General features: G+C 40.1%; 2 protein-coding genes across 8 annotated transcripts in view; one reads left to right on the top strand and one right to left on the bottom strand.

The window, feature by feature from the left end:
* Nucleotides 1–26,638, top strand: part of LOC143177589 (spondin-1) — a 219,721-nt gene that overhangs the window by 138,268 nt on the left and 54,815 nt on the right. The window lies entirely within an intron of this gene.
* Nucleotides 15,080–16,218, bottom strand: LOC143188673 (uncharacterized). The gene is made up of 3 exons (XM_076393068.1): nucleotides 15,816–16,218; nucleotides 15,404–15,745; nucleotides 15,080–15,315 (listed from the first exon to the last, which is right to left on the bottom strand). Exons 1-3 carry the CDS (start codon nucleotides 16,216–16,218, stop codon nucleotides 15,080–15,082), a joined length of 981 nt encoding a protein of 326 aa, XP_076249183.1.

Raw genomic sequence — 26,638 nt, 5'->3', positions numbered from 1 at the left:
TACTTATTTTAGAGAAATATGCAAATATATTTTTTAGATATGTATTTCTGAATGAAAATTTGTACAAAACAAATGCAGTATTTGTAGCGCTGTGTTCAAGCCCGAACCGGCGTGCAAAACAAATCTCCGCGTGCTTTGCACGCCTTGAATTTTTAAAGGACGCCACGTATCTTTCAATAACGGCGTGGAAGCGTGCCAGCCTTTTTCCTACCGCGGCCCAGACTAGCTACTAATGGCAGAGAGGGGCTGGATGTTTCCAGGTGGAGAGTGAGGAACGGTTATCGGATTTCGGGTTCTTTACAGTAAGAACGCCAGTCAACACTAGATTTTTCTGTTTAGATAAAATAGTATACTAGCAAGCCGAAGGTAATCTGCATGCGGTTGCCTTCGTCCTATTACAAGGCCTGTAACGACGACCAGGAGTCGCACGCTACGCAGTATCGCGCCCGAAATTCCGGGTACCGGATTCACAGAGGAAAAAGTAGGGAATCTCTTATCTCTTGTGACTTCGTTGGTGTTCCGCGCAAAAAGTAGAACGAGATTGCTGCTTGCTATAGGATCTCGCCACGCGGCACTTCCCTACCATGTCCCTGATTGGCTCACGTGATCTTACAGCCAATAAGTTATGGCAACAGATTGATATCCATCGATGATTGGCAAGAGCCAACTTCTGGCCCCCCTATGGTCCCGAGACATAGAAGCTCCAAAGCTTGCGGGTTTCTTCCACTGCCATCTGCTCACGATGCGACGCCTGTGGTTGCACCCTTACGCCTCTCTTGTTGGAGACTTCTCTCCCGGAATGCGAAGCAAGGGGGCCCTCCTCGCATGATATCGGCTGATTCCTATTACTCAGTGTGTCCCCGTACAATCGTAGTACAATCCTCTAATCGGGCATCCTCCCTGAGTCAGCTCGATGGGCTACGAGAGCATGTTCCTTATCCTCGAAGCATTGCCTCACTCACCGGGCGGAGTAATCCTGGAGCGGCGGGTACCTTAACCGCTCCCCAAATCCAAAGACCCGCCGCGCCGTAAGATAACATCTGCTGGCTCTAAGACCGGACAGCGAACTCTCTCCTGCCTGTGGCTTCATCGTTGTCGCCAAGATATCCATTTCCGCTTGACGTTTGTACGTAAAAATAAATATTAGTTTCTTGTTATACTCCTGATGGTGCGCACTAAAGGTCGCACCTGCCCCAACAAAGATTCGGTTTTGTGACGTACCCTGGTGTCACGTCGTCACAGTATGTAAAACCTGTCTTCCAAAAATATCCCACATATTTGGAAACACCCTTATGTGAATCAAAGTGGCAACAAAAGATACTAGATAAATCCACAATGTTTCACATTAATATCCTTCCGGCCACGTGATCATACAAAGCAAACACGTGTTTAACAAACTGGAAATCAAAACTGAACAAAACCAACTCAGAATCAAATAAAAATTCTGTACAAAATTAACACTTTAATGGCCGCTCACACAACATGTGTGTGATAGTGTTTGACTGCGTAGACGTGCGGCCATTAAAGTGTTAATATCAATCAATATTCAAATAACAGAAGAACCTCACGTAATAAAAGAAGTCAAAACCTCAATTTCCTTCGGTAGTCAACAATCGTATCCAGAAAAACAAAGCCTGTCGTTATAATAATCACTGAAACCAATCCCAATCAAATCTAAAAAATCAAGCGAAAAACAGACCCCTGGTTATCGCACAATGTAAGATGCTTAAATAAAACGCTAAAAAACACTGTAATGACTAGAAAAAGAAAGAGAACACCGCGAATACTTTTAGAATTGATTTTAACCCACTGTTTACGAATTATGTGACTTTAGTGGTTTAACGTGGATTATGAGTCTAGCTACTCCCAGTACACCATGAATTAACACTCGAAATTGAGCTCGAAATTAATTGAATTTAATTGCAAATTTTAATTTAATCTAAAATAAATTTTTGTTTACAGTAATTTGCAAATATAATGTTAAATTATGGTGAACGAAGGAAAAAAAAGAATAATTAAGCCACGGGTTCCCGTCATATACTTCACGACTTGTCGGCGACGAGTGCTGGATCTCGTTGGCTAGGATAAGGCAGGGTTCTTCGCAGATCTCAAGTACATGGATCTCCTGCCGTATCGATGTGAGATCGTAGCGAATCAGGCGAGATATCGTTGCGGAAGCATTCATGTAACTGACTAATTTGTATTTCAACATATCGCATGTGTTCTCCTTCGTACTTCCCTTTAATAATTCACTGATTGTTAATATGCGTACAAGTTCTCGCATTCCTTATTGCTCTTTTAAATTGCCGATGATTAATAGTTATTATAATTGCTATAACAATTAATATAGTTTTTTATACTTTTGCGGGAACTATTCGATGTCGTCACTCACGCGGTTGTCGTTGTCGCGCACTGTGTACAGTTTTTATGCAGGTTCTGAAATTGAATGCCAGAAGGTTCTCAGTTCAACTTTTAGAACACGTCATCGTATTACATGCCCTTTCCCGAAATTAATTATAACCGTCTCCAATAATGCAAGATACAGATGCACTTAGTTTGCATAAGCAATCCACAACACATGTCAGTTAGAGTTGCACGTAAGAACACGTGCAAATTGCGATAAAGATGTAAATCCCACGTGTTTTAGCTATATTCATTCTAACTCATGAGCACCCGCAAATTTCAAATGTCGAAGTATAACGCTTGTCGCTACAACAAAGGTGTTAGCACTTACCTATTCGAGACTTCATAAGAACACACATTCTCGAACATACATGCTAAGTATTGTCCTACAACGACGATTCTAAGGAGAGAGCAGATGATATAACAATTAAAATTTAGAATTTAGAACGTCAAAGGCTCAAGATGTGCCCGATTAATTAAACCCAAAATGCAAAGCAGCGTCATGACATACCACAATTGATATAATGATCAAAAATAAAATAGGATCGACAATTTTTTTCAACATGTAACAATATTACTCTAATAAAGATTTAATGAGAAATACAAAATTTTGGCTTTCTGTTAGCGGTGTTACAAACCTGTTTTGATTTCTGCTTTAATATAGTTTAAAATTTGTTTTGCCATCAAATCAATGAATTCTCTGCAAATAATTTTTGATAAGTAAAAAACATTACCTCGACCTTTATTTGTATAATCATTTATATGCTGTTTCAAACATGGGTTAAACTCAGCTATTAATTTTTGATAAGGTAATTTCCGTTATTTATTTATCCAAATATTTCATCAGTTCCACGATGAGCAAGGTTTCTTTCAGCTAGAACTTTAATAGCAGCAAGTATTCTTCTTATTTTGGTTCAGTATTTTATTTCAGATTACATCGTGCTAATCATATTTCTATCAATGTGCACATCTTTTACATAAAATTTATTCAGTCAATTATACATTGGTTGTATTGTTTGCAATTTTCGAGGTTCGTAATAACTTCATTTACCTTCTTCCAATTTGAAAAGCCGCCTTTTACAAACACATTATTGTAGTCATTTGAAAAGAATTTGCAAACATAACAAAATATATTTCCTGTTGACTTAAAGCACACTAGTACAGAATAAGAATATACAATAAGAATTTATTGAATAACAATATTTTAATGGAAAAGAAATTGATAAGTCGACACTAAATCTCACAATCAGTAGTATTTGACATAGACATGTATTTGTATTTATTAAAAATCAATTATATATTTGCAGTTTTCTTAAAACAGTCATTCTTAGAATCATAGTTTATAATGCTTATCATACTATACATACATACATGGATTACGAAAAATTACTTGTGTTAGTATTAGCATCACATTGAAGTAATAAACTCTTAATATTATTTTCACTTTCATTTAGTTCTTCATAGTCACAATTATTATATCCATAAGTGCAGTCAATAACTTTATCAAAATGTTGATATTCATCTGCACTATTCAATTGATTATTACTTTCATACCTTTTATTTTCATCACTGATCGAAGCATTACTTTCACTGTAAGTGTTAGTAATTTCAAGATTTGGTGAAAAATATTTTGTCAATTTCGGAAGCTGGTTTTGAAAAGTTTTTTTTTCTTTTCATTTTTCTTTTTTAAACTCCACTTTCAAATTTATTTGGCATTTTAAGTTTCATTCAATAAACGATTTTCGCGTAGGCAAGTATACAAACCTCAAAAAAACAGGAAATTAAATTTACAATCGATGTTTTAGCTTTACAGTCTGTATGCAAATAACAAACGCGACAACATCCATCTCGTGGTTCCTTTTTTTTCCCCGAATAAAAACAAAAGCAACGGGAACACAGTTATACATTATACGCATTACGTTTCCCAGAACAAATCTTTTTAAGAGTGCCAGTTTTCACTTGGATATATCGTTTTAAATCTTTTAGTGATTACTGCTGTCTTGTAGATGAACACACGATACATTTTCTTTGTTCTTTGTATTTTTCTGTCTTTGCTGAAACTTTCGCATTAATTGTTTTAAACATTTAGGTCTTTACGATTTTCGACAACGTATGCTGGGCAGAATTTACAGTCTGTTCAACGAATAGAGCCCATACAGTACGAGTCGTATCTGAAGGATTAATTTTTTTTAAAGTATGTTGACTTATTGTATTTAAAAAATTTTTATTTAGCAATTTAGAATTGCGAGGCCCCTATATAGACGAGGCCTAGGACTATATCCTCCCCTTGCCCCACCTTTAATTCGGCCCTACGTATAAAGATATACTTAAAATTACTTATAAGAACATTTTTGTACCTAAATTAATTTCAAATAGTAAAAGTTTCTTTAATTTTTCGTGATTTATTTAGAAACAATTATTACTTATTTATCTATAAATTAATTTCCAATTATTAGATCTATATTGTTTATGAAGGGGAGAGTGGGGTAAATTCGAACGCGGGGTACTTACGAACGCAGCATTTCGGTTTGTTAGAAAAACAAAGTAGATCTGTATCTAACCAAAAATCGGCAGGTCTAAACACATCCAATGGCAAATAATTATTTGCCATTTTATGTTATAACAAGTAGAGAAAAGTAGTACACATAGGTCAAGGTAAATACAATTGAAACTTTTCATCACTTTTCAAATCATATTTCGGTGTGTTAAATTTTCATGTAGCTTCTGTACAGGAAAAGAATTGCCTCTCTTCTCTTTATTTGTCCACACACAGGGCTTATTGCTGATCGATTGATTCTTTCATACTGATCCTCACAGTTTATATCTCCTTAGCGCCATTGTTTCGCAGGTAACCGGAGAGCCAGAGCGCTCGACCCGTCGTGACCCAAACTTGTCATTAAACATAAATATTTTCAATTAACCCCATTAGCGATTCTCGTGACTCTTCCTGTAGCCTGGCGGCCCCGGATTGACCATTTTTGATCTCACCGTGCACGCTTTTTAACCTTCACACTCAGGGAGATGGCCTCCCTCTTGAGGTTTATGGCGGCCTAAGGTCGACGTTTTCACGTCTACCTTTGCACGCTTGGCTTGAACCACGACTAAACGCTGCTGCGTAGTCGAGTGTTTCTGTCAGCGAGAATTCGCGCGTTTTTGGGGTAAACCCGCGCGTTTGACGCCAATGCATCCGCAGATGCATATATGTCGGGACATCAATTTTCACTCCGGACCCCCCCGCTATGGCTCTCTTTTTGGACCTTCCTAGCCGCGTATACTCTCATCCTCATACAATTTCACCCTTAATCTTACACATTCGTCGGATTCAATCATCTTACAATGTTTTGATCACGTCAACGCACTCACATTGGACGCGGAAGCATTCACTCCATTCAGAGCTTCTCGGATAATTTGGAAACGGTGTTCCTTGGCGAGTTTCTTTTAGTCCACTTTGATCTAAACATAATCCGTACCACGATGCGAGTGAGTCAATCACACTCCACACTCTCTTACCTGTCCGCAACAAAAATAACGCACTTATACCTATCCACAACAGCTTCTGTAGTGGGAGTGATACAATTGAGATTTATCTAAGTTGTAACAAACACGATTCAAACTAGATTTTAGTATTAATGAATTTTCTGTTTCACGTTTCGAACTTCTAAAATACATTATGTTTTATTGTTATTAAATCGTGAGGTAATCACGAATGGATTGGATGAGGCAACCACGAACATTCGCTATTACTCCAAAATGTACATCAATACTCCCTGTTGCGTATTTTAAGAATTTTTTTAATTGTTTTCCGATACCGCGGAATTATACAAGAAAAACAGAAACGAAGTGCAAAATGGAGAAATGAAAAGTACGAAGACCCACCAATTGAAGATAGAATCATGTGTTATAATTGTAATTTGTGGGCACATGACAATTGCAATGGTGGTGGAAGCAGTTCTAGAGAGTTTCTGTGCGAGTTCTGTGATAATTAAATGTGATTATAAACTTGTTCAAGATTTTCCTATATAGTGTTCGTGATTACCCAACAGCAATCGGGTAATTAGCAGACCAAAGATTTTGTTATTTTATTAAAAGTGTATTTTATTTTTAGATTTTATTGATACTGAATACTGTAGCTTATAAATGAATCGTTTAATTATGATTATATGTCGGAGAGGTCAAAAAGACAGGCTCAAGGGTTTGTTGGCGGATTCAAAATTCTTTTGGAAGAGGGGTTCTGGGCAGGTAAATACAGTTCTAAGAGGGGACAGGAAGAAGGAAGCAGAGAGAGAGTTAGTTGTCTTCTAACGATTGACGGGTGTATTTCCTTGAGACGGACGAGATAGCAGACGAGACAAGCGACGAAACTATTTCTCCGTCATTAGAAGTGGGATCGAATGGGGTTGAAGTGAACAGAAAGGAAGATAGGAATGCGGAGTGGGATTCGTTGTTCGACACGCAAAATCGAAACATGAAATTGTTTTAATCGTAGCTCGCGGGCATTAGTTTATGTGTTTATTTGATAAATCACTGAGATGACTAATCTTGTGTACTGGACAGTCACGAAGATGAATAATCCTGGGTACTTCCTAATCACAGGGATAATTACGATTGAGCATTTGATAGTCACAGGGATGACTAAACTCGTGTGTTTAAGGGTCACAGGGATGACTCTTGAAGAATGTCTAGAAAAGCGACCAAGGTATGTTAGCGTTTTGGTGAGGATGTCGATGAGGATGGTAGTGACGGAAAGTAATAAACTGGGTGAAATTTGACGCCGTTTATTCGAGCTGTAACAAGACTAGCGATGTCCGCGTGTCCACTCGTTACGCCTCTCAAAATCAGACTAACTTTTTTCTTTCATTCACGCACTGACGCATTCTCCAGTCATTCTCTTCTCTTTCTCATTGATTCGCTTGCACTCTAAACTCTACGCGACACTCGATACACACTTCCAAACATCCTCTCGAACCTTATACACTCCACTAACATTCAATCGTTCATTCCAAATCTTAATCTAAACATTCGACGGCAACGTGGCGTCGGTCTGTCGCCGCCACAGCGTCAACGTATTTTTAAGATAGAATTTGGGACGGTTAGCCAAACGAGGACGTGTCGTTGAGGGATTTATGATAGGGTCTTAGTCCTACGTGTGTCAACCTATGGTTGATGGCTACGTTGGGCCTCTCAGCTATCGGGTGTTGTGTGACTGTTTGAAAGAGAAGCGAGTGTTTAGAGAAAGCAAGCGGCCGACACCGCATTGCTAAAGAATAGGAATATTGTTCCTAAAGGATCTGGCCACGGAGTGGGGAAGGCTATGCCTTTTGGTAAGAGGACTGTGATGAACCCCATGGCACTTACCCCAGAATCTTGTGCAAGGAACGAGCTTTCGGGTAGTTTTTCTGACAGGTATGTCGTGCAATTATCCACTCCTTTATTTACGGACTTGTTTTTGACGAGGTATGGCCTTCTGGATAGCGTGTTACAAGAAATAATTGCAAATTCCGATGTTCTTTTTTTCTTTTCTCTGCAAATAAAGGAGTTCGCATTCTGGATAGTTTGAACAATGTGTCTGCATTTATTCTTTTTACTGTTCTAGATTAAATCCACACGTCCACGTGTGGCACGGTCAGAATGGCCGTGTCGGAGAGGTCATAAAGACAGGCTCAAGGGTTTGTTGGCGGTTTTAAGGGCCTAGGGTAGTCACGTGACTTTACGAGATTTCTTGGTCGGTATCTGCCGTTACAGTTTTCTTTACAGAAATAATATTATCCACAGACATGTGGCTGCCTAATGAATGCGAGATGGAACCACACTCTGATTCCCCCTCCATTATACACAGTACTGCACGAGCCGTATGTACGTGAATTCGGCCTTTCGGATCACTTCGGATAGCTTCGGAAAGACGAAAGAGAAGGCAAAAGTCAAATCTTACTCTCGCGTTTCTAAAATGCTATTATGGTTTGGTCCAAGTCACCTGCAAGCGGCATTGAGCGGCACGAGTCACTCGCGAAATATTTCGAGTGTAAAGTCTGATTTGATCTGCAAAAGTAAATCAGTTTAATAAAAATTACTTTCCGAATTTATATAACTTGAATGTAAAAGATGATATACTTACAAGTTTTACACTTTCTACGTTCTTGATACCAACCTTTAAAAACAATTGGAACAAGTTCATAATGATTTCCTATTAATTTACTTACAAACAATAAGAGTAAATGAATTTTACTTATCTCTTTGTATATGTGGCGAATTATTTCCAAATAGTTTTTCCTTCGGGTTTGGTCTGGGTTAGGTCTGGATTTGGTTTGGGTATGTACAAAATAAAAGGAGACGTTGCTAAAAATACATTAATTTAATATATTTCTTTTCTAACTAGTTATAATAATTAATAATTAAATTTTTGCCCCCGTTCCTCCCTCTTTCATCCCTACATGGAGCACGGTTGCGATCCCGACCGCAGCTTCTCCCGTACTTCCATTTACGGACTTTCTTTTTAAAATCCCAGAACTGTAATATGAAAAATAGACACACGTTATTCACGAAGTTTACTTCGTTCTTGAACAAAAAATGAATAGATAAATTATTTAGCCCTTTAGCATGCGATCGCTTATAGTCTACGTACCTTTTGTCCGACGCCGACGCCGACGCCGGAATCGGTGCAAGCTTTAGAGGAGGCATGACGACAAAAGGTACGTAGATCATAGACGATCTTATGCTAAAGCGCTAAGTAATTTATCTATTCTATCTTATCAAATTGTACATAAACTTATTTTAATTTAATTTTTCATACAAAATACACAGAGAATGTCATCGTTTGATCTTTAAACTTGTGGGGGTACCTCTAGACAGCGTAGCGGAGAAATTTGTTCATCGTCGCAGGCAATGGTCACAGTTGCCAAACAGATGTTTTATGACCTTTGGCGATTGACCTTCGAACAGTATTTCCGAGAGCCTGCAAGGCCTCTGTTTTTCTGCCAGGTCAGGAGACTCCGCGTTGTCGCTAAGGGGTACCATTACTCCCACCAGCACGTCATTTTTAGGAATTTGACCTAGTCGTCCAAGGTTAAGAGAAAAAGAGAATCGTGTTGTCAGAGGAGTTCGACTTGAAGGTTGACTTGAGCACCACGCCTTGCAAGTCTCACGTTTAACGCGACTTAAATAAATCTATTTTGTAGATTTTTAAGTCCATGCTTTAATTTTTCCCGAACACGATATTCCCACCTTGGTGACCTTGACGTGATCTGAGGGTGTAACGACGCGTACGTGAGTGAGGACTTCGTGTACGAAAAATAATTAACAATGGCGCATCCCGTGGGTGAATTGAGTGATAATGTCGCGACTGTAGGGGCCTACAGTCCCCACGAAAGTACCATAGTGAGTTAAAAAACATTGCGATTTCCATGTTTTTGGCCACATAACGTTGCGTTGTGGTTTCATTTAGTGGAAGCTCAATTTACTTCCGCGCATATTACACGGGATGAAGTAAAGTTTAGTTTAGTGATTGCTCACTTGGACGAAAAATACGCTGAGCAAGTGGGTGACGTGATTTTGAATCCTCTCGAGAACGCACAATACGAATTTTTGAAACGGGAGTTAATAAAAAGACTGTCAGAATCGGATGGATCGCAAGTTCGAAAGTTAATGGAGAATGAGCAGATTGGGGATCGCCTTCCCAATTTTACCGACATCTAAAGTCACTTGCAACATCTTCAATTCCGGAAGATTTCATAATCACATTATGGAAAAATCGATCGCCCGCTAATATACAGAGGATTCTGGCAGCTGTTCCCGAATCAAATGCCGCTGCATTGACTGAGTTCACCGACTTAACACGTGAGATTCGACCTGAGAATGGTCGAATGGAAATGGTGTCAGACGATTCGGAAATTAGGCAGATGCGTGAAGAAATGAGGGAACTTACACTCCAGATCAGCGAGTTGGTAAGAGACCGTCGACGATCTTCTTCACGACCACGAGATTGCAGTTCCAGCCGAACGCGAGGACGCAGGAATCCCAGCGCTGGTCCGTCGCGTCGTCCTGAAAATAAAGAGTGGTGCTGGTACCACGTTCGTTTTGGTGAGCGTGCGACGAAATGTCGCGAGCCGTGTAAGTGGAGCTTGGAAAACGAGAAAAGCCGTCCGTGAACGCGGCACTCGACGACGGTCTAAATTCACGCCGCATTTTCGTTAAGAATAGATGTTCAAAACGGTCATTCCTCATAGACACAGGTGCCGATCTTTGTGTATACCCGCGGAGATTGTTGCGTGAATCGCCTCCAAAAAGTGTATACGAACTTTTCGTGGCAAATGGCACGTGCATCGCGACACATGGTACGATCGCGGTCGATTTAGACTTCGGGCTTTGATGTAGTTTTGCATGGTCTTTCGTGGTAGCAGACGTAAACTCCCCTATAATCGGCGTAGATTTTCTGTGCCATTACGGGTTATTGGTAGATCCGCGTAATAAACAATTGGTTGATTCAATCACGAAACTAACGATAAACGGCTGTGGAGTAAGTGCTGAGGTTACCGCGATCAAAACGGTGTTTGGTGATTCGGTGTACCATAAACTATTGTCCGAGTATCCTGAATTAACTCGTCCTCCAGTTTTTCGAAGAGAATTAATCAAACACAAGGTGCAGCACTATATTAAAACAACACCTGGACCGCCAGTATGCAGCAAACCCCGACGTCTCGCTCCAGACCGCCTCAAAGCTGTGAAAGCAGAATTTGAGCTTATGCTACAACAAGGAGTCATAAGGGCATCGAGGACTCCATGGTCTTCCCCCTTGCACGTTGTGCCAAAGAAGGATGAAAGTCTGCGACCATGTGGAGACTACAGGGCGCTTAACGGTAGAACGGTGTCGGATAAGTATTCTCTACCACATATAGAAGACTTTGCACAACGGCTTTACGAAAAAAAGGTATTTTCTAAGATCGATTTGGTGCGTGCTTACCACCAAATACCGAAAGCACCAGCAGGCGTAGAAAAAACGGCGATTACAACCCCTTTCGGTCTCTTTGAGGCGGTGAATACAATGTTTGGGTTACGCAATGCTGCTCAGACATGCCAGCGCTTCGTAGATGATATCACGCGCAGATTGGATTTCGTTTGTGCGTATATCGATGATTTTTTAATTGCGTCTGAAAACGAAGAGCAGCATGCTAATCATTTAAACATTCTATTCAAACGGTTACAGGATTATGGAGTAGTAATTAATCCCGCGAAATGTATTTTCGGAATTAGGAAGATTACATTCTTGGGGTATGTGGTAAACGAATTTGGTGTCATACCGCTACGTGAGCGGATAGATGCTATCGTTAATTACCCGAAACCGGGAATGATTAAAGAGCTACGGAAATTTCTAGGAATGTTTAATTTCTACCGCCGATTCATCGCGGTTTTTCTACCGCGAAAATTTTGTACCCTCTCAATGATCTTCTTAAAGGCACGAAAAGGGGAAATACTGCAGTTATCTTTAATGAAGAAGCTGTACATGCGTTTTCTGCTGCAAAATCCGCTCTTGTTAATTCTACGATGCTTGCGCATCCGATACCTGACGCACTGATAGGTATTGTCGTGGATGCCTCGGATTATGCGATGGGAGCGGCATTACAGCAGCAAGTAGGAGATGCCAGGCAACCTTTAGGGTTTTTCACGAAAACTTTTTCTTCAACGCAACGGAAATATAGTGCATATGATCGTGAATTATTAGCGGTATATAGTGCTGTTAAGCGTTTTCGGTACGCTGTTGAGGGAAAAGACTTTGTAATTTTTACTGACCATAAGTCGCTGATTTTTGTATTTAATCAGAGTCTCGAGAAGTGCTCACCACGTTAATTCCGATACCTTGATTTTATTAGTCAGTTCACTACGGATATCCGTCACATTAAGGGATTAGGAAATTCGGTTGCAGACGCGTTATCTCGTATCGAGACCATATCTAAAGCAGTTCATCATGCAACTCTGACAGATATGCAGCGAGATGATGAAGAATTGCAACAGATTCTATCATCTCGATCCAGCGCGCTGCAACTTCGAAAGGTACGGTTTCCAGAAAGCGATATAGACATTTATTGTGATGTAACGCGAGACGCGGTACGACCGTTCGTATCAAAAATTTTACGCCGTCGAATCTTTAATTCATTACATAATTTGTTACATCCTGGAATCAGGGCCACTCAAAAGTTAATTGCTGAACGTTTTGTTTGACCAGCGATTAATAAGGATATACGAACGTGGGCACGTTCATGCATACCATGTTAGCGGTCAAAAATTTCTCGGCATGTTAATGCACCTATAGGCAATTTTTGGAACTTTGCTGGACGTTTCGAACATGTCCACATGGACATTGTTGTAATGCAGTTTTCCGAGGGTTATAGGTATTGTCTTACGTGCATTGATAGATTTACTCGTTGGCCGGGAGCTATACTTATATCTGACATGGAGGCATCGACTGTTGCTTCGACTTTTATTTCGACCTGGGTTGCTCGTTTTGGCGTACCGTTGAGAATTACGACTGATCAAGGACGCCAATTCGAATCCCAGTTATTTAATGAATTGTATAGATTGCTTGGTACGAAGCACATACACACAACAGCATATCACTCATGGGCAAATTACATGGTGGAAAGATTTCATCGCCAAATGAAGTGTGCAATTAAGTATCATAATACCGACAATTGGGTCGAGATTTTACCCATTGTCTTGTTAGGTATACGTACAGCTATTAAAGCCGATTTAAATACAACCTCAGCAGAATTAGTATATGGTACTAATGTTCGTTTGCCTACGGAATTTTTCTTACCAAGCAATCATAATCCGAATTCAGATTTTGTTTCGCGTTTGAAGTGACACTTTGACAATGTAAAACCACAACCTGCCAAGCGACACAGTTCAGGCAAATCGTTTATTTTTAAAGATCTAACCCAACTCGAAACTTCTCTTTTCCTGGCCCTAGCTCTAACCAACTCGAAACATCTCTTTCACTGGCCCTAGCTCTAACCCAACTCAAATCCCCTTTTTGTTACCTACCCTCGGCCTGCCACCATAATTTTTAAGCATACAAAAATTTTTATCTCGAAAACGAGAAGAGAGCGACAATAATTTCACATAGAAAAATTAATCCACGTATCAAGATACATGCACAGGTGCTGCCAAACTGAGGACGCAAATCTTGAGAATTAGCTCCTCCCCTACGCACGGGGCGCGTATCCGTGAGCTCGGCGCTTCGGACAGTTTCGGGCAGCTTCGGGAGGTCGAGAGAGAAGGTGGATCGTGATGCGCACTCTCTCATTCTTTGAAATGTTTACATCCCAATCGCTCGCAAGCGGCAAGCGGCACGCACCTTGCGCGAGCTTTCCGATTGCCTGGATATTTTCAGTGTCCAACTTAGAAAAGTATTCTAATGAAAAAAAATTTCAAAAATTTTTTCTGCAGAAAAACTCATTTTAAGACCCCTTGATTACGTTTTAACTAAAAAAAGAGAGCTTTTTTTTAAAAACCGCATATGTTTATTAACCGAATTACATTCAAACGACTGAATGAATTTCAATGAAACTTTATATCTAAATTTTATATTCACATCTCAAGATCTTATTAGATTTAGAGCAAAATCGATGCATGGATTATGATACTTACCTCTTATAATTATATTTATATTACACATATATTTTTTACTATTAGGTGGGAAGATAAAGATTTTCGGTAATTATTGACAATTGCTTACTCCTCACCGATTTCTTTGAAATTTTGCTATAGCATGTATTTTGATACGTAGATTAATTAATCTAAATGAAATAATTGTCGCTCTCGTTTCGTTTTCGAGATAAAAATTTTTATAAGTATGAAAATGATGGTCGCGGGTACCTCGATATTGGTCGTACGGTATTGCCACATTAGACTGTGTGTGCATGCGCGTTTTATGCACAATCATTGGTTCTGGTAGGATGTCATATTTTTGTATATCTTTTGGGTCATTATTTAAAAAACTGAATCGAAAGAATGATCGGAGTAGATCTGGGTTAGACTCGAAATTGTGGCCACTGACGAGGCGGCCACGATCACCACTTAGAACCACTTGAATTAGTTATGATTTCTTGAGCGGGGTGTGGAGGTGCAGCCCCCACGCATACCGGGGGCCCGGGGGCAGAGCCCCCGGTGGGGGGTTGGGGGGGCAAAGCCCCCCCACTGACACAGAGGCAGAGTTCAACTTGGAAAATACTATCTACACTAGGTGGTTTACCATGGAAAAGGGGGATGGTATATTACTTTTCGCGCGAAGCGCGCCACGGAAGAAAGAGTAAGGAGGTACGCACTTTCGTTAGAAAACCGAAGGCATCGATTTCAAAGGTAAAATTTGTCACACCTCTCCTCATGACGCGCTTCGCGCGCAAAGTAATATAACATCCCCCTTTTCCATGTCAAATCACCTAGCGTAGAAAGTATTTTCCAAGTTGAACTTTGCCTGTGTGTCAGTGGGGGGGCTTCGCCCCCCAACCCCCCACCGGGGGCTCTGCCCCCGGGCCCCCGGTGTGCGTGGGGGTTGCACCCCCACACCCCGCTTAGGGGATCACGACATAAAAGAATGTACTATTTAAATTAAGTTAAATGTTAGATGTTGTACGTTTCTACGTTAAAATATATGATGGCTCTGAAAAGGGCCGTTTTGTGTAACATATTAATTGATTTCTTGGCTACTGCTTTCCTTGCTGGGTTCTCCAATTTCCTCTATCGTCGGTGGATGCAATTCAGCAATTAATTTAAAGAAATTTGAGATTCTGTTCTTATGCGGAAAAATTCTTTTAAAAATATATTCGGCAATGTATCCTTCCATGTGATAATCACGCGCTCCGTATCGCGGAATGCTGCTACGAACGTCTCGCCACAAACGTTCTATGTTTTGTGTATGCGCGCCTAAAGATATTTTTTAAATATATTGTATTTATTATTAATAATTAAAATACTAATTAATCCATTTTATGGGCCTGCATGAAAAACATACCTGTCTCCGGATTCACGAAATTTAGGCTGTGGTTCACCGTTAAATGTTGGAAGTTGTTGTTTTCCAAACATTTATACGATGTCCAACAATCGGATATAATGGTCGTTCCAGGTAAAATCCATTTCTTTATTACATCTAGTAATGTTTCTTGACTTCTGTTAGGTACAGGAACCAAAAAACATTTTTTGGAGTCTCTTTCGATTCCTCTAAAAATCCAATTGCCTTCAATAATGCGACCCCTATTATATTTTCTATGGCCAATTTTTGCCTCATCAATCTCAACAATTACTCCTGGCCCTCCTAATTTTTGCGAATTTTTTTCCACAAAATATATGCACACCTATAATTGCAATACATTTCAAATCTTTAAATATATAATGTTTTTAATTGCATATTTATGAAATACTTATCCCTCGACAAAAGTTTAACCAGTCTACAATAGTTTTATCGCATAAATTTAGTTCGTTTTTAAAAAATTGTTGACGGGGTGGCTTCATCAATAAAAAGTATGCAATAAAACGACATGCAGTTTCTATTTTTAAATTGGAATTGCCGAACCACGTATCTTTTCGGACACTCAAATAAAAATTACACTGTATTTTCATACGTTTCTTGTGGGCATTCGTTATGTATCCGGTTTTCCTGCATGAAAATATTAACTTCTCATAGTTTAGAAGTAATTCATTTCCGCATTTCTTGCATACGACTCTTGTACGCAATACCCCATGAGATGCCAAGAAATCAATTAATACGTTACGATCTTGAAGAATGGCTTCAAAATCACGCAACGATAGTGTAGTAGCCATGGTAGCCATTGTTGCTAATAATGTAAAAATAATGTGGGAAATTCAAGATTTCTATACCCGCATGCGCGTCTCGTGAACCCATATTAGAGGCGCATGCGCACAACTTCCGTTCCGCCAACACCGTATGGCTAGTACAGAGGTACCTGTAACCAACATTTTCATATATATAAAAATTTTTATCTCGAAAACGAAAAGAGAGCGACAATTATTTCATTTATATTTATTAATCTATGTATCAAAATACACCATACAAAAAAGTTGCAAAGAAATCGGTGAGGAGTGAGTAATTGTCAATAATTACCCAGATTACTTTGGTCCTGTGCTGCCCTGTGCTGCCAGACTGAGGACGCAAATCTTGAGAATTACCCCCTCCACTACGCATACTAACGCACGGGCCGCGTATCCGTGAGCTCGGCACTTCGGGCAGCTTCGAACAGCTTCGGACAACTTCGGGCAGCTTCGAGAGGTCGAGAGAGAAGGTGGATCGTGATGCGCACTCTCTCATTCTTTGAAATGTTTAAATCCCAATCGCTAGCAAGCGACAAGCGGCACGCACCCTGCGCGAGCTTTCCGGTTGCCTGGATATTTTCAGTTTCCAACTTAGAAAAGTATTCTAATGAAAAAAAATTTCGAAAATTTTTTTCTGCAGAAAAACTCATTTTAAGACCCCCTGATTACGTTTTAACTAATAAAAAAAGAGCTTTTTTTAAAAACCGCATATGTTTATTAACCGAATTGCATTCAAACGACTGAATGAATTTCAATGAAACTTTATATCTAAATTTTATATTCACATCTCAAGATCTTATTAGATTTAGAGCAAAATCGATGCATGGATTATGATACTTACCTCTTATAATTATATTTATATTACACATATATTTTTTACTATTAGGTGAGAAGATAAAGATTTTCATTTGTAAAGTTAACGTAACGCGATTTAGTCTGGAAAACACTGCTTGTTTAGAGCTAGGTTGGTTAGAGCTAGGACCGGGAAAAGAAATACTTTCAGTTGATTAGAGCTAGGGCCAGGAAAAGAGATGTTTCGAGTTGGTTAGAACTAGGACCGGGAAAAGAAATACTTTGAGTTGGGTTAGAGCTAGGGTCACGAAAGAATTCGAATTCGGTCGCGCGAGAATGTTTCCGTTGAGACCTTTTGGAATCGAACCGGAAATAAAATTGTGCTTATATCTATATACAGGGTGTTTCTAAATTCGTGGGAAAACTCGGAGATGTAGGTAGAAGACAAGAAAATAAACCGAAAACTTTCTATGCAATATTCTCGGAAACGCTTAGTTTGTTAGTTATACGCGATTTTATATTTCGTAAAATACCGATGTATCAGTGACCCATCCCCTTTAAGGTCAGTGTCCGGGCTTCGACGAGGCCTCGAGCTTTTAAAGGTCTAAGCATTTCTGGGCCTAAGTGAGCTTCTGGCGACTCGCAACGCGTGTCGAGAGATATCTCATCGAATGGGAAAGCATACTTTCTAATTGAAAATACTATTGATATTTATCTACAATTAAGGGGTTGCTTTGGCATTTTTAGAAAGTCGAAAATTTTGCTTTCTCATAAAGGGATGTCTTGAACCTATTTAAATAACGTGGAAAAGATTTCATACTAAAATATTAAAAATGAAATTCGGTTTGAATGGAGAAATATCTTCGAATCCGGAAATATTTCTGAAAATTCAGGAATCCTTTCGGAAAAGACTAGAGATGTGTTTGCGTGAGGGTAGAGGGCATTTCGAACATCGATTATAAACATATGGTAAGTCGTTATTATTCACACACAGCGTTCTTCTTTAATACTCTAGTCGGATTTTTAATATTTCAGTATGAAATATTTTCCACGTTATTTAAACAGGTTCAAGATATCCCTTTATGAGAAAGCAAAATTTTCGACTTTCTAAAAATGCCAAAGCAACCCCTTAATCGTAGATAAATATCAATAGTATTTTCAATTAGAAAGTACGCTTTTCCATTTGATGAAGTATCTATCGACATGCGTTGCGAGTCGTCAGAGGCACACTTAGGCCCAGAGATGCCTAGTCCTTTAAAGGGGATGGGCCACTGTCATATCGGTATTTTACGAAATATAAACCCGCTTATAACTAACAAACTAAGCGTTTCCGAGAATATTGTATATGAAGTTTTCGGTTTATTTTCTTGTCTACTACCTACATCTCCGAGTTTTCCCACGAATTTAGAAACACCCTGTATATATAGGCTCTAGTAACTACTGTCAAAAGTTACGGGGACGTAACACAACTCAAAGTATCTCTTTCCTCGGTCCTAGCTCTAACCAACTCCAAATATCTCTTTTCCCGGTCCTAGCTCTAACCAGCTCGAAACATCTCTTTTCCTGGCCCTAGCTCTAACCAACCCGAAACATCTTTTTTCCTGGCCCTTGCTCTAACCAACTCGAAACATATCTTTCACTGGCCCTAGCTCTAACCCAACTCAAACTCCCTTTTTGTTACCTACCCTCGGCCTGCCACCATAATTTTCAAGCATATAAAAATTTTTATCTCGAAAGCAAGAAGAGAGCGACAATAATTTCATTTAGAAAAATTACTCCACGTCTGAAGATACATGATATAAAAAAGATTCAAAGAAATCGGTGAGGAGGCTCTTATTTTAAATAATTACCGTAATCTGTACAGATAACCCTAAATTCTCTGGTTGCTTGTAGCGTTCGCCTAAAGTCGCGTGTCGGCAACGAATGATGACGCTCGGCACGCGTGCATGCGACCCCCCTAATTCGTGGCACGTCCCTCCCCCGCGCAAGCGCTACAGCCCCTCGACGTACTCGCTATGGTTCAGGCGCGTATGCTAAGAGCGGGGCCCCCGGGGCAGGCCGCTCCTCTCCGGCGACGGTCCGTATTCCTTCGCATCGTGGAGATTTCCCCAGGACTTCCTGTGGCTCCTGCCGACTGGGCATCGATCTCCGAGCTCGCCTCCACCCTCGTCTTCCTCTTGAGCCATTGTAGAAGGGCAGCACCGCGGTACCATCCTTTAGCTCGTTGTGGGCAGATTTTCCTCCGGCTCTCTGATCTTCCGCGGAGGCGGCAAGTCCCTTAACTCTGAGGGTGGAGGGCCCCTGTACCATCCAGTGTAGATACGGCGCCCGAATCTGGAATCTGCACGGCCAGCGGGCGGGGACAACCTCAGGGCCCCTCAGGTTTCCTCTACGGCCCTGAAACGTCGTGCGCGCTCGGCACGGAGGCACCCGAAATTAGCGATGATTCAAGTTCATGACATTTCCCTCCAAGAGGCGTCTCTCGGCATGTGTTCCGCAAGGGGGACGTACGGTCCTTCTTATCACAAAATTTCGCGTAATTTGCCAAAACGGGGACGCCACTATGCATAACGTCACAACGGACATGCCACGAATAAATACTTTGAAAAGTATAATGTATCTGCAAGTACAGAATCTACGTTCTCTGGAATACGAGAAAGAAAACGAGGTGAATGCCTTGAGGCAACTAGAAGTAGAATCGGGAATCCCTATTCTATCGTGTGGCCTCTTTAATGCTGTTGTGCCTTACTTGTCGTATTTATCGTCTACCGAAGCAATACAGCAGCTTCCTGCGATACGATACGGATTTATCGGAGTGATGAGATGAATAAAAATCATCATTATTATTATCAAGTGCAAGGACAATTGCACATAACGAATAAACAAAATGCTCTATTCTGTTTATGGGCCCCGAAAGGAATGAAAATAACAAAAGTACAAAAAGACGACAAATTCTGGGAAACACAGATCGAAGAAAAATTAAAGAGGTTTTACGAAGACTGTATGCTACCAGAAATTGTAGATAGTAGGTACAATAAAGGCCAGCCGATAAGAGAGCATCTGTACATAAAAGAAGTAATTACACATACAACTGAACACCAATCTAACGATGGGTAAGAAAAGATAAGAAAATATTATAATTAAAGGTCCTTGTGACATTGCGACTCCTCCTCCGGGTGAGTGAAAATCAGAACATATGAAGTACTGTCTAATTGCAATCGAAAGTCGCAATTGCACAAACGAGTGCAAATCAGTACGTATGGAGTGCTGTTCCATGGTATACGTGAAAAAGTCTGCCATGTGGTAATGCGACTCCGCCTCCGGGCGAATGAAAATCAGTACATATGAAGTGCTGTCGGATTGCAATTAAAAGTCGCAATCGCAACCGCGAGTGTGAATCAGCGCGCATGAAGTGCTGTTCCATGGCCTGAAGTTACAATTGTACATATTTGCAGATAAATGTATATAAAGAGTGATGAGGACCGTCTTTGATGGGGGTGGTGATGTTTTTTCACACTCTCCTACTAATTTTTACTTTCAGCTCTTTTTTCTTACTTTACCTGAAGGAAAAACCATTTAGAAATAATTTTCCACTATACAAAGAGATAAGTAAAATCCTTCCACTTTTATTATTTCTAAGTGAATTAATAGGAAATCATCATGAACTTGTTTTAATTGTTTTTTACAGGCTATTATCAAGAACGTAGGACGTGTAAAACTTGTAAATATATTTTCTTTTACATTTGTGACCACGCTGCTGCGTGGTCGCCGGGGGGAAGCGAGGAAGAAGGTGCCGCCTCAGTCGGGCGCCGGGTTCGTTGTAACGAATGAAGGGAGTTAGTTAAATCTCGGTTGCGAATAGTCCTTTATTGTAGTTTGTGGAAAGCGTGACATGAGGCCGGGTCCCTCTCGTACGGAACGCGGTGCAGGAGCCGCTGCTCATTCTACGCGGTCGGGTGGGGAGTCACGCTCCCCGCTTAGTCGCTCAGGTCGGAGTCGTAGCTCCCCGGCTAGACGGTCGCTGTCGGTTGGGAGCCGCTGCTCCCTTCGGTACGCGGTGGGGGAATCGTATGTCCCCAACGGCGGTGTCGGCGGGTGTTGAGAGCCGCTGTTCCACTCGGTATCTACAATACGCAGGGGAGTAGGATCATCGGGATCGGAGTCTGTGAGTGACGCTATAGGCCACGGCCGCTACGCCAGCCGTTGACCTTCGCCGAAGGATCCGTCGCCTATGTCCACCGGGCTACGCCACGGGTGAGACACAGAGACACAAGGTTGGTGACGCGGAGAGATGACTCTCCCGTTGACGATCACGGTTATTACCACAAGGAGCGGTTAAGACACTACCACCTCTAACGGTCCGTTGGAGGACTGAGGACAGTCAGTTACAAAAAGAGACAACCAGTTTGTGCGCTATTACGACATCGCTCGCTGTGTACACGCTCAATGGCTGGAACGCTCTGTCTCCCGATCTCGTTTGTCTGCTTTATATTTCCGCGGTGTCGCGATTTCACTCGCGGGATCGCGAGATTCCGCGGTGGCCGCCTTGCGGTCTGAACTATGTCCGCCTGATGTAGTGTCGAGTGGGGAGTTCGCGGTCTCCCTCTTACTCGTTACACATTCAAGTTGTATAAACTCGAAAAGTAATATTTATTAAACTAATTTACTTTTGCAGATCAAACCACAGTTCACACTCGAAATATTTAAGCTGGGAATGGGTTCATTCGAAAGAAAAAAGTTCAATTCAGCACAGTCAGCACGCGATTTAACGAAATTCTGCTGATATTTAGTAATACGAGTGTTATAAAGTAGAGCAAAAATCTACCATTGACAGCTATAGAAATTTAAGCATTTTTATGTAATTTAGTGAATGTTTTGAACGAAATCGCGAGTTGATTGCACTGCGTTGTACTTGTTTCTATCGAATGAACCCTTTCCTAGTTTAAAATGTTCTCATATAAGGACGAAAAGTGTCAGGCCGTAAAACCATACCACAGTATTGCTTTTGACTGGGTTATCAATAAAACAGAACAAAAAATGTAACAAAGTTAGTTGGGCTTTTGCAAATCAGGTGGCGCCTAATTTGAAAGGCTGCCGATGTGGAATCGGAATTTGTGATACCCAAATTGACGATGCGAGTTACTGAAAATTTCCCCCTCCACTACACACACTACCTTCGGAATCGCGTGTACGTGAGCTCGGCGCTTCGGGCCACTTCGGACAGCTTCGGAAAGCGAAAAGAGAACGCGAATGTAAAATGAACCTTACTCTCTAGCTCTTGAAATACTGTCCAAGTTGCAGACAAAAGGCACAAACCTCGCGCGATGTTTTCATTTGCTCAGACATTCACGGAAGCTCGTGAAGACAAGAATACGGAACCCGTCTTTTACTAGCATGCGGATTCAAATCTGTGACTTTTTTATTTCATACATAATTCTTCGTTTCATATATTACTTCATTTATAAAATACTGTAGAAATATAATTCATATTTTAGGCACACAGATAGCCATAAAATACAGTTGCAGTATTCTCATTTTTTTACAACCAGTCTTTTATAGAATAAAATAATAATTTGAGCCAAAATGATATAAAATTAAATTTATATAAAGAGTGGAATTGTATAATAAAATTACTTGTAGAATAAACAAAAAGTTGCAGGTTTGAACGGGTTTCGAACTCGAGCAATGGTAATTGATAGATGACAGGTATAGGACCCGTGCATTTTGACGTTCATCATTTCATTACAGTTAGGAGGTGAGATTGTGACATCCTATACACGTCTGATGTCACAGTTAGATTGTGTATAATGAAAAAACAAATGCAGTAGATCACATGTATATTCAAAACAGTCGTATGCGTTTGGATACACCAACAGACACGCATAGGGAATTGAAATATCTCTATACCGTCGATTAGCTGTCGCGATTTCGAGTAACACTCGGTCATGATCACATCGCTTAGTCGTAACCTAGCGCGTTACCATCTATGTATACATACAGGGTGTCCCGCGTAACACTATACAGTCCATTATTTTCTAAACTGTTTAAAATATAAAAAACTGTTTACATGAAAGTTGCATGGTATAAGGGTAAAAATTTATTGGCTATAACAAATTATCTTTTAAATTATTATTTTCAAAGATATGATAATCAAGTTTAGTTTTATAAATGTAACTATATACTTTTTTTCAGATCACTTTGTATTGCGTTTCAAGACAAATTCAACGACATAGAAATTATGTATCTGTTTTCAAATGGTTTTCGAGATATTGCATACGAAAGTTTAGTGCTTTCCAGCACAGGAAAACCTGCGAGTAGAGAGCACCGCAGGAAGTCTCACCTGCGCGTCAAGTGCCACATGCCATACATTGTCCCTTGAAACCGATACGGGAAGGTCTGCTGCAGGAACGGTAGGCTCAAATTCTGGAAATGGTTTTCCTGTGAGCCTGACTATCATATTTTTGAAAATAATAATCTACAAGATAATTTGTAGATTATTATATATAGTAGATTATTATTATTTGTAGATTTATAGATCTCTTCATATTAATATAAAAACGATATTTGGAAAAAGGGTCTATCTCGAGAAAGGTATCGATGTGGGCAAACAGTGAGTAATATGAATGTAGTGGTATTTAGAATGTTACACGTGTAAAAGTTATACACCTACAAATAACATATGTCGTTTGATAAATACCACTACATTCATGTGATGCACTGCTATATTGAATCACTGAAAATATCTCAGCAATCGGAAACATTGCGCGTGGCTCGTGCCGCTTGCAGGGATTTGAACAGTTGAATATGGCGTTTCAAGAGTGAGAGAGTAAGACTCATATTCGCACTCTCTCTACTTTCCGCAAATGTCCGAAGTCAGTCGCGAAGCGTTGAGTTCACGTACACATAGCTCGTATAGTAGTGTGTGCAGTAGAGGGGGAAATTTTCAAAGCTGTGTCCCGAATTCAAAATCATAGAATGGCTCCATCTTGCGTTCATCAGGCAGCCACGTATCTGTAGATAATACTATTCCTGTAACGAAAACTGTAATAACAGATACCGACCTAGCAATCTCGAAAAGTTATGTGACTACCGTACCCCCTTAAATAGGTAAATGGTCTACACGTGATTACTTTTCGAGAGTCGGAGGCTTACACTTGCATTGTATTTGGAAATATAAAATAATTAACTCAATATAATGGAAAAATAAAAAAAAATATATTCTCAAAGGTTTGATAACTTGAAAAACAAATATAATATCGTCAGCCAGTTCGAGTTAACAGTACCATATAACGGTAATAATAAGGAAAGACATGATAATCATATAAGAAAAAACAGAAGGAAAACGCATTACACGCAATGAGCACGTGACTATAAAATAATATGATGCATATACACCTAAAATTATTATATATACATATATAATGTTGCGAGCAAGAATCAAATAGATCATATAAACACGAGAAAGTATATGGTATAAAAGAAGGAAAGGAATAAAAGAATATATTATATCTTGTTGTTCACGTGGCTCTCTGTGCCAAGGTGACCGTAAAGACACTGTTAGAATCGCTTATACTAAGGGATCTAACGAGGTTCCGGAAAAGGTGTGAGAGGGTTTTTTAAAGAAACTGTACAATCAGTCAAATTTAAGTCGGCCTTTAAAAGGGCTTAGATACGACGTTTATTATGATTGAAAATATGACTGGGGGCTCATCGTCCGTGGCGGGCGTCGATGCTGCAGGGAGAGTGGGGGCCATCTGGTCCTCGCGATGCCGATCAGCGACGCTGGCGTCTGGAAAAAAGAATAACGGTGGAACCGCACCGGTAAGCGAGAGTACGGCTATCACGCTATACCTAGTCTTCCCGACTCCATGCTTCGACAACAAGCCAATGTGGAGGGGGGAGCAATGCCTTGCCGTAACACAATGTAATGCAGTGGACTATATTACCGACGTTCCTTCGCCAGGAAGAAAGGCACCTTATAGAAAGGCTCGCTTCGTACGAATCCCGATGAAAGCGGTGATTCGCGAGCGGGGGGATATGCTATAGCTAGCAGATGCTAGTCTTGGTGGCTGGTGACGGCCAGAGCTGCTAAACGGGGTGGTAAAGCGCGAGTAACGCAGAGGTGATAGGCACGTACGTTTTCTTGCAGGAGTAGCATGCAAAACAAGATGGAACAACATAAGGGACCAATATAGAAAGGCCTTGCAAAAATCGGAGGGACAAAGCGGCCAAGCTGCACGGTCTATGAAATCATACAAATATTCAAACCAATTGTCACTTTTAAATTATCATATGACCGAGAGGGACACCATTTGCAGTGTACCAAATAGTGCTCCAAATGGTAATAATAGTAGGGAAGTGCCCGTTATGCAAGAAACGGTGGAAGAAGCAGAACCTGCCACAATTGAAAATATTCATGACACAATAGCAGAGCAGGAAACAGGAGACAAATCAGAGCCATTTTGCAGTAGCCAAGAATCCATATCAAGGAGAAAGAATGATCAATCTGCATCTTCAAAATTACTAGAGTACTTAATGAAAACAAATCAAACTCGGCCATCTGTATCCGACAAATTTTTCGATACAATTAAATTAATGATCGAAAAACTTCATCCGATTAAACAAAGCATATTACGCAGTAAGATTTTTAATTTAGTACAAGAATGTGAATTCGAAGCACTCCGCGAGGAGGATAGAAAGATGGGAGAAGATGATTTAGGAGAAGAAGGATTAGGAGAAAGCTCATCCACATGTCAACAATTTTACAATAATTTTGACCCACAATAACATAGGAAACAGTATATTGTTTTATGTATATATATATATATATACACACACGCACGAACGAACACACACACACTAGATTATATTACACATTGTCAAATTTATAATATTAGATTATATTATAAATTGTTGATTTATAATATTAGCTTATATAATAAATTTTTAAATTTAGAAATAATAGATAATTTTACAGATTTAAATCCTATTATTGTGACAGGCTACGGCTCCTTCTTCATTAAAATATTCTTTTAATATCTCCCTCACTTGGAATACAGCCCTGGCGGAATTGCCACTTTGTAGCGGCAAATTTTGCAAAGCCACATTTGTTTCTGAAGATGATGTGGATGCCGTGGGAGCGTCTACATTACTAGTGGAAACATTTTTCCCATCGTGCTTGCGAATAAAATTGTGTAAAATACACGTGGACAATATAAAATAATCAATATTTGCCGGCAAACACTCAATGCGCCGATTATAAATTTAAAATTTTTGAGACAATATATCGAAAGTATTTTCTACCACCCTTCTTGCTCGCGACAAACGATAATTATAAATTACTTTCTGAGAGTCTTCCATCTGTTGTCCCGGATATGGTCTCATCAAGTACGTTTTCAAAGGGAAAGCTTTGTCTCCAACTAAAACAAATGTAGCTCTTTTCGTCGAGTTCGGTAGCGATGTTTCTTTCGGGACATTAAAAGTTTCACGTTCCAATGCTTTTCCAAAATTGGAATGCGAAAAAATTCCACCATCGCTGTTCTTTCCGTAGGACCCTACGTCTACAGCAACAAAATTATGCTGTGCATCGACAACAGCCAATAGAACAATTGAAAATGTTTTTTTATAG

This window comes from Calliopsis andreniformis, chromosome 3, assembly GCF_051401765.1.
Source record: "Calliopsis andreniformis isolate RMS-2024a chromosome 3, iyCalAndr_principal, whole genome shotgun sequence".
NCBI classification, from domain to species: Eukaryota; Metazoa; Arthropoda; class Insecta; order Hymenoptera; family Andrenidae; genus Calliopsis; species Calliopsis andreniformis.
The sequence above is the reverse complement of the archived record's forward strand: the minus strand, read 5'-3'. Positions and strand labels throughout refer to the sequence as shown.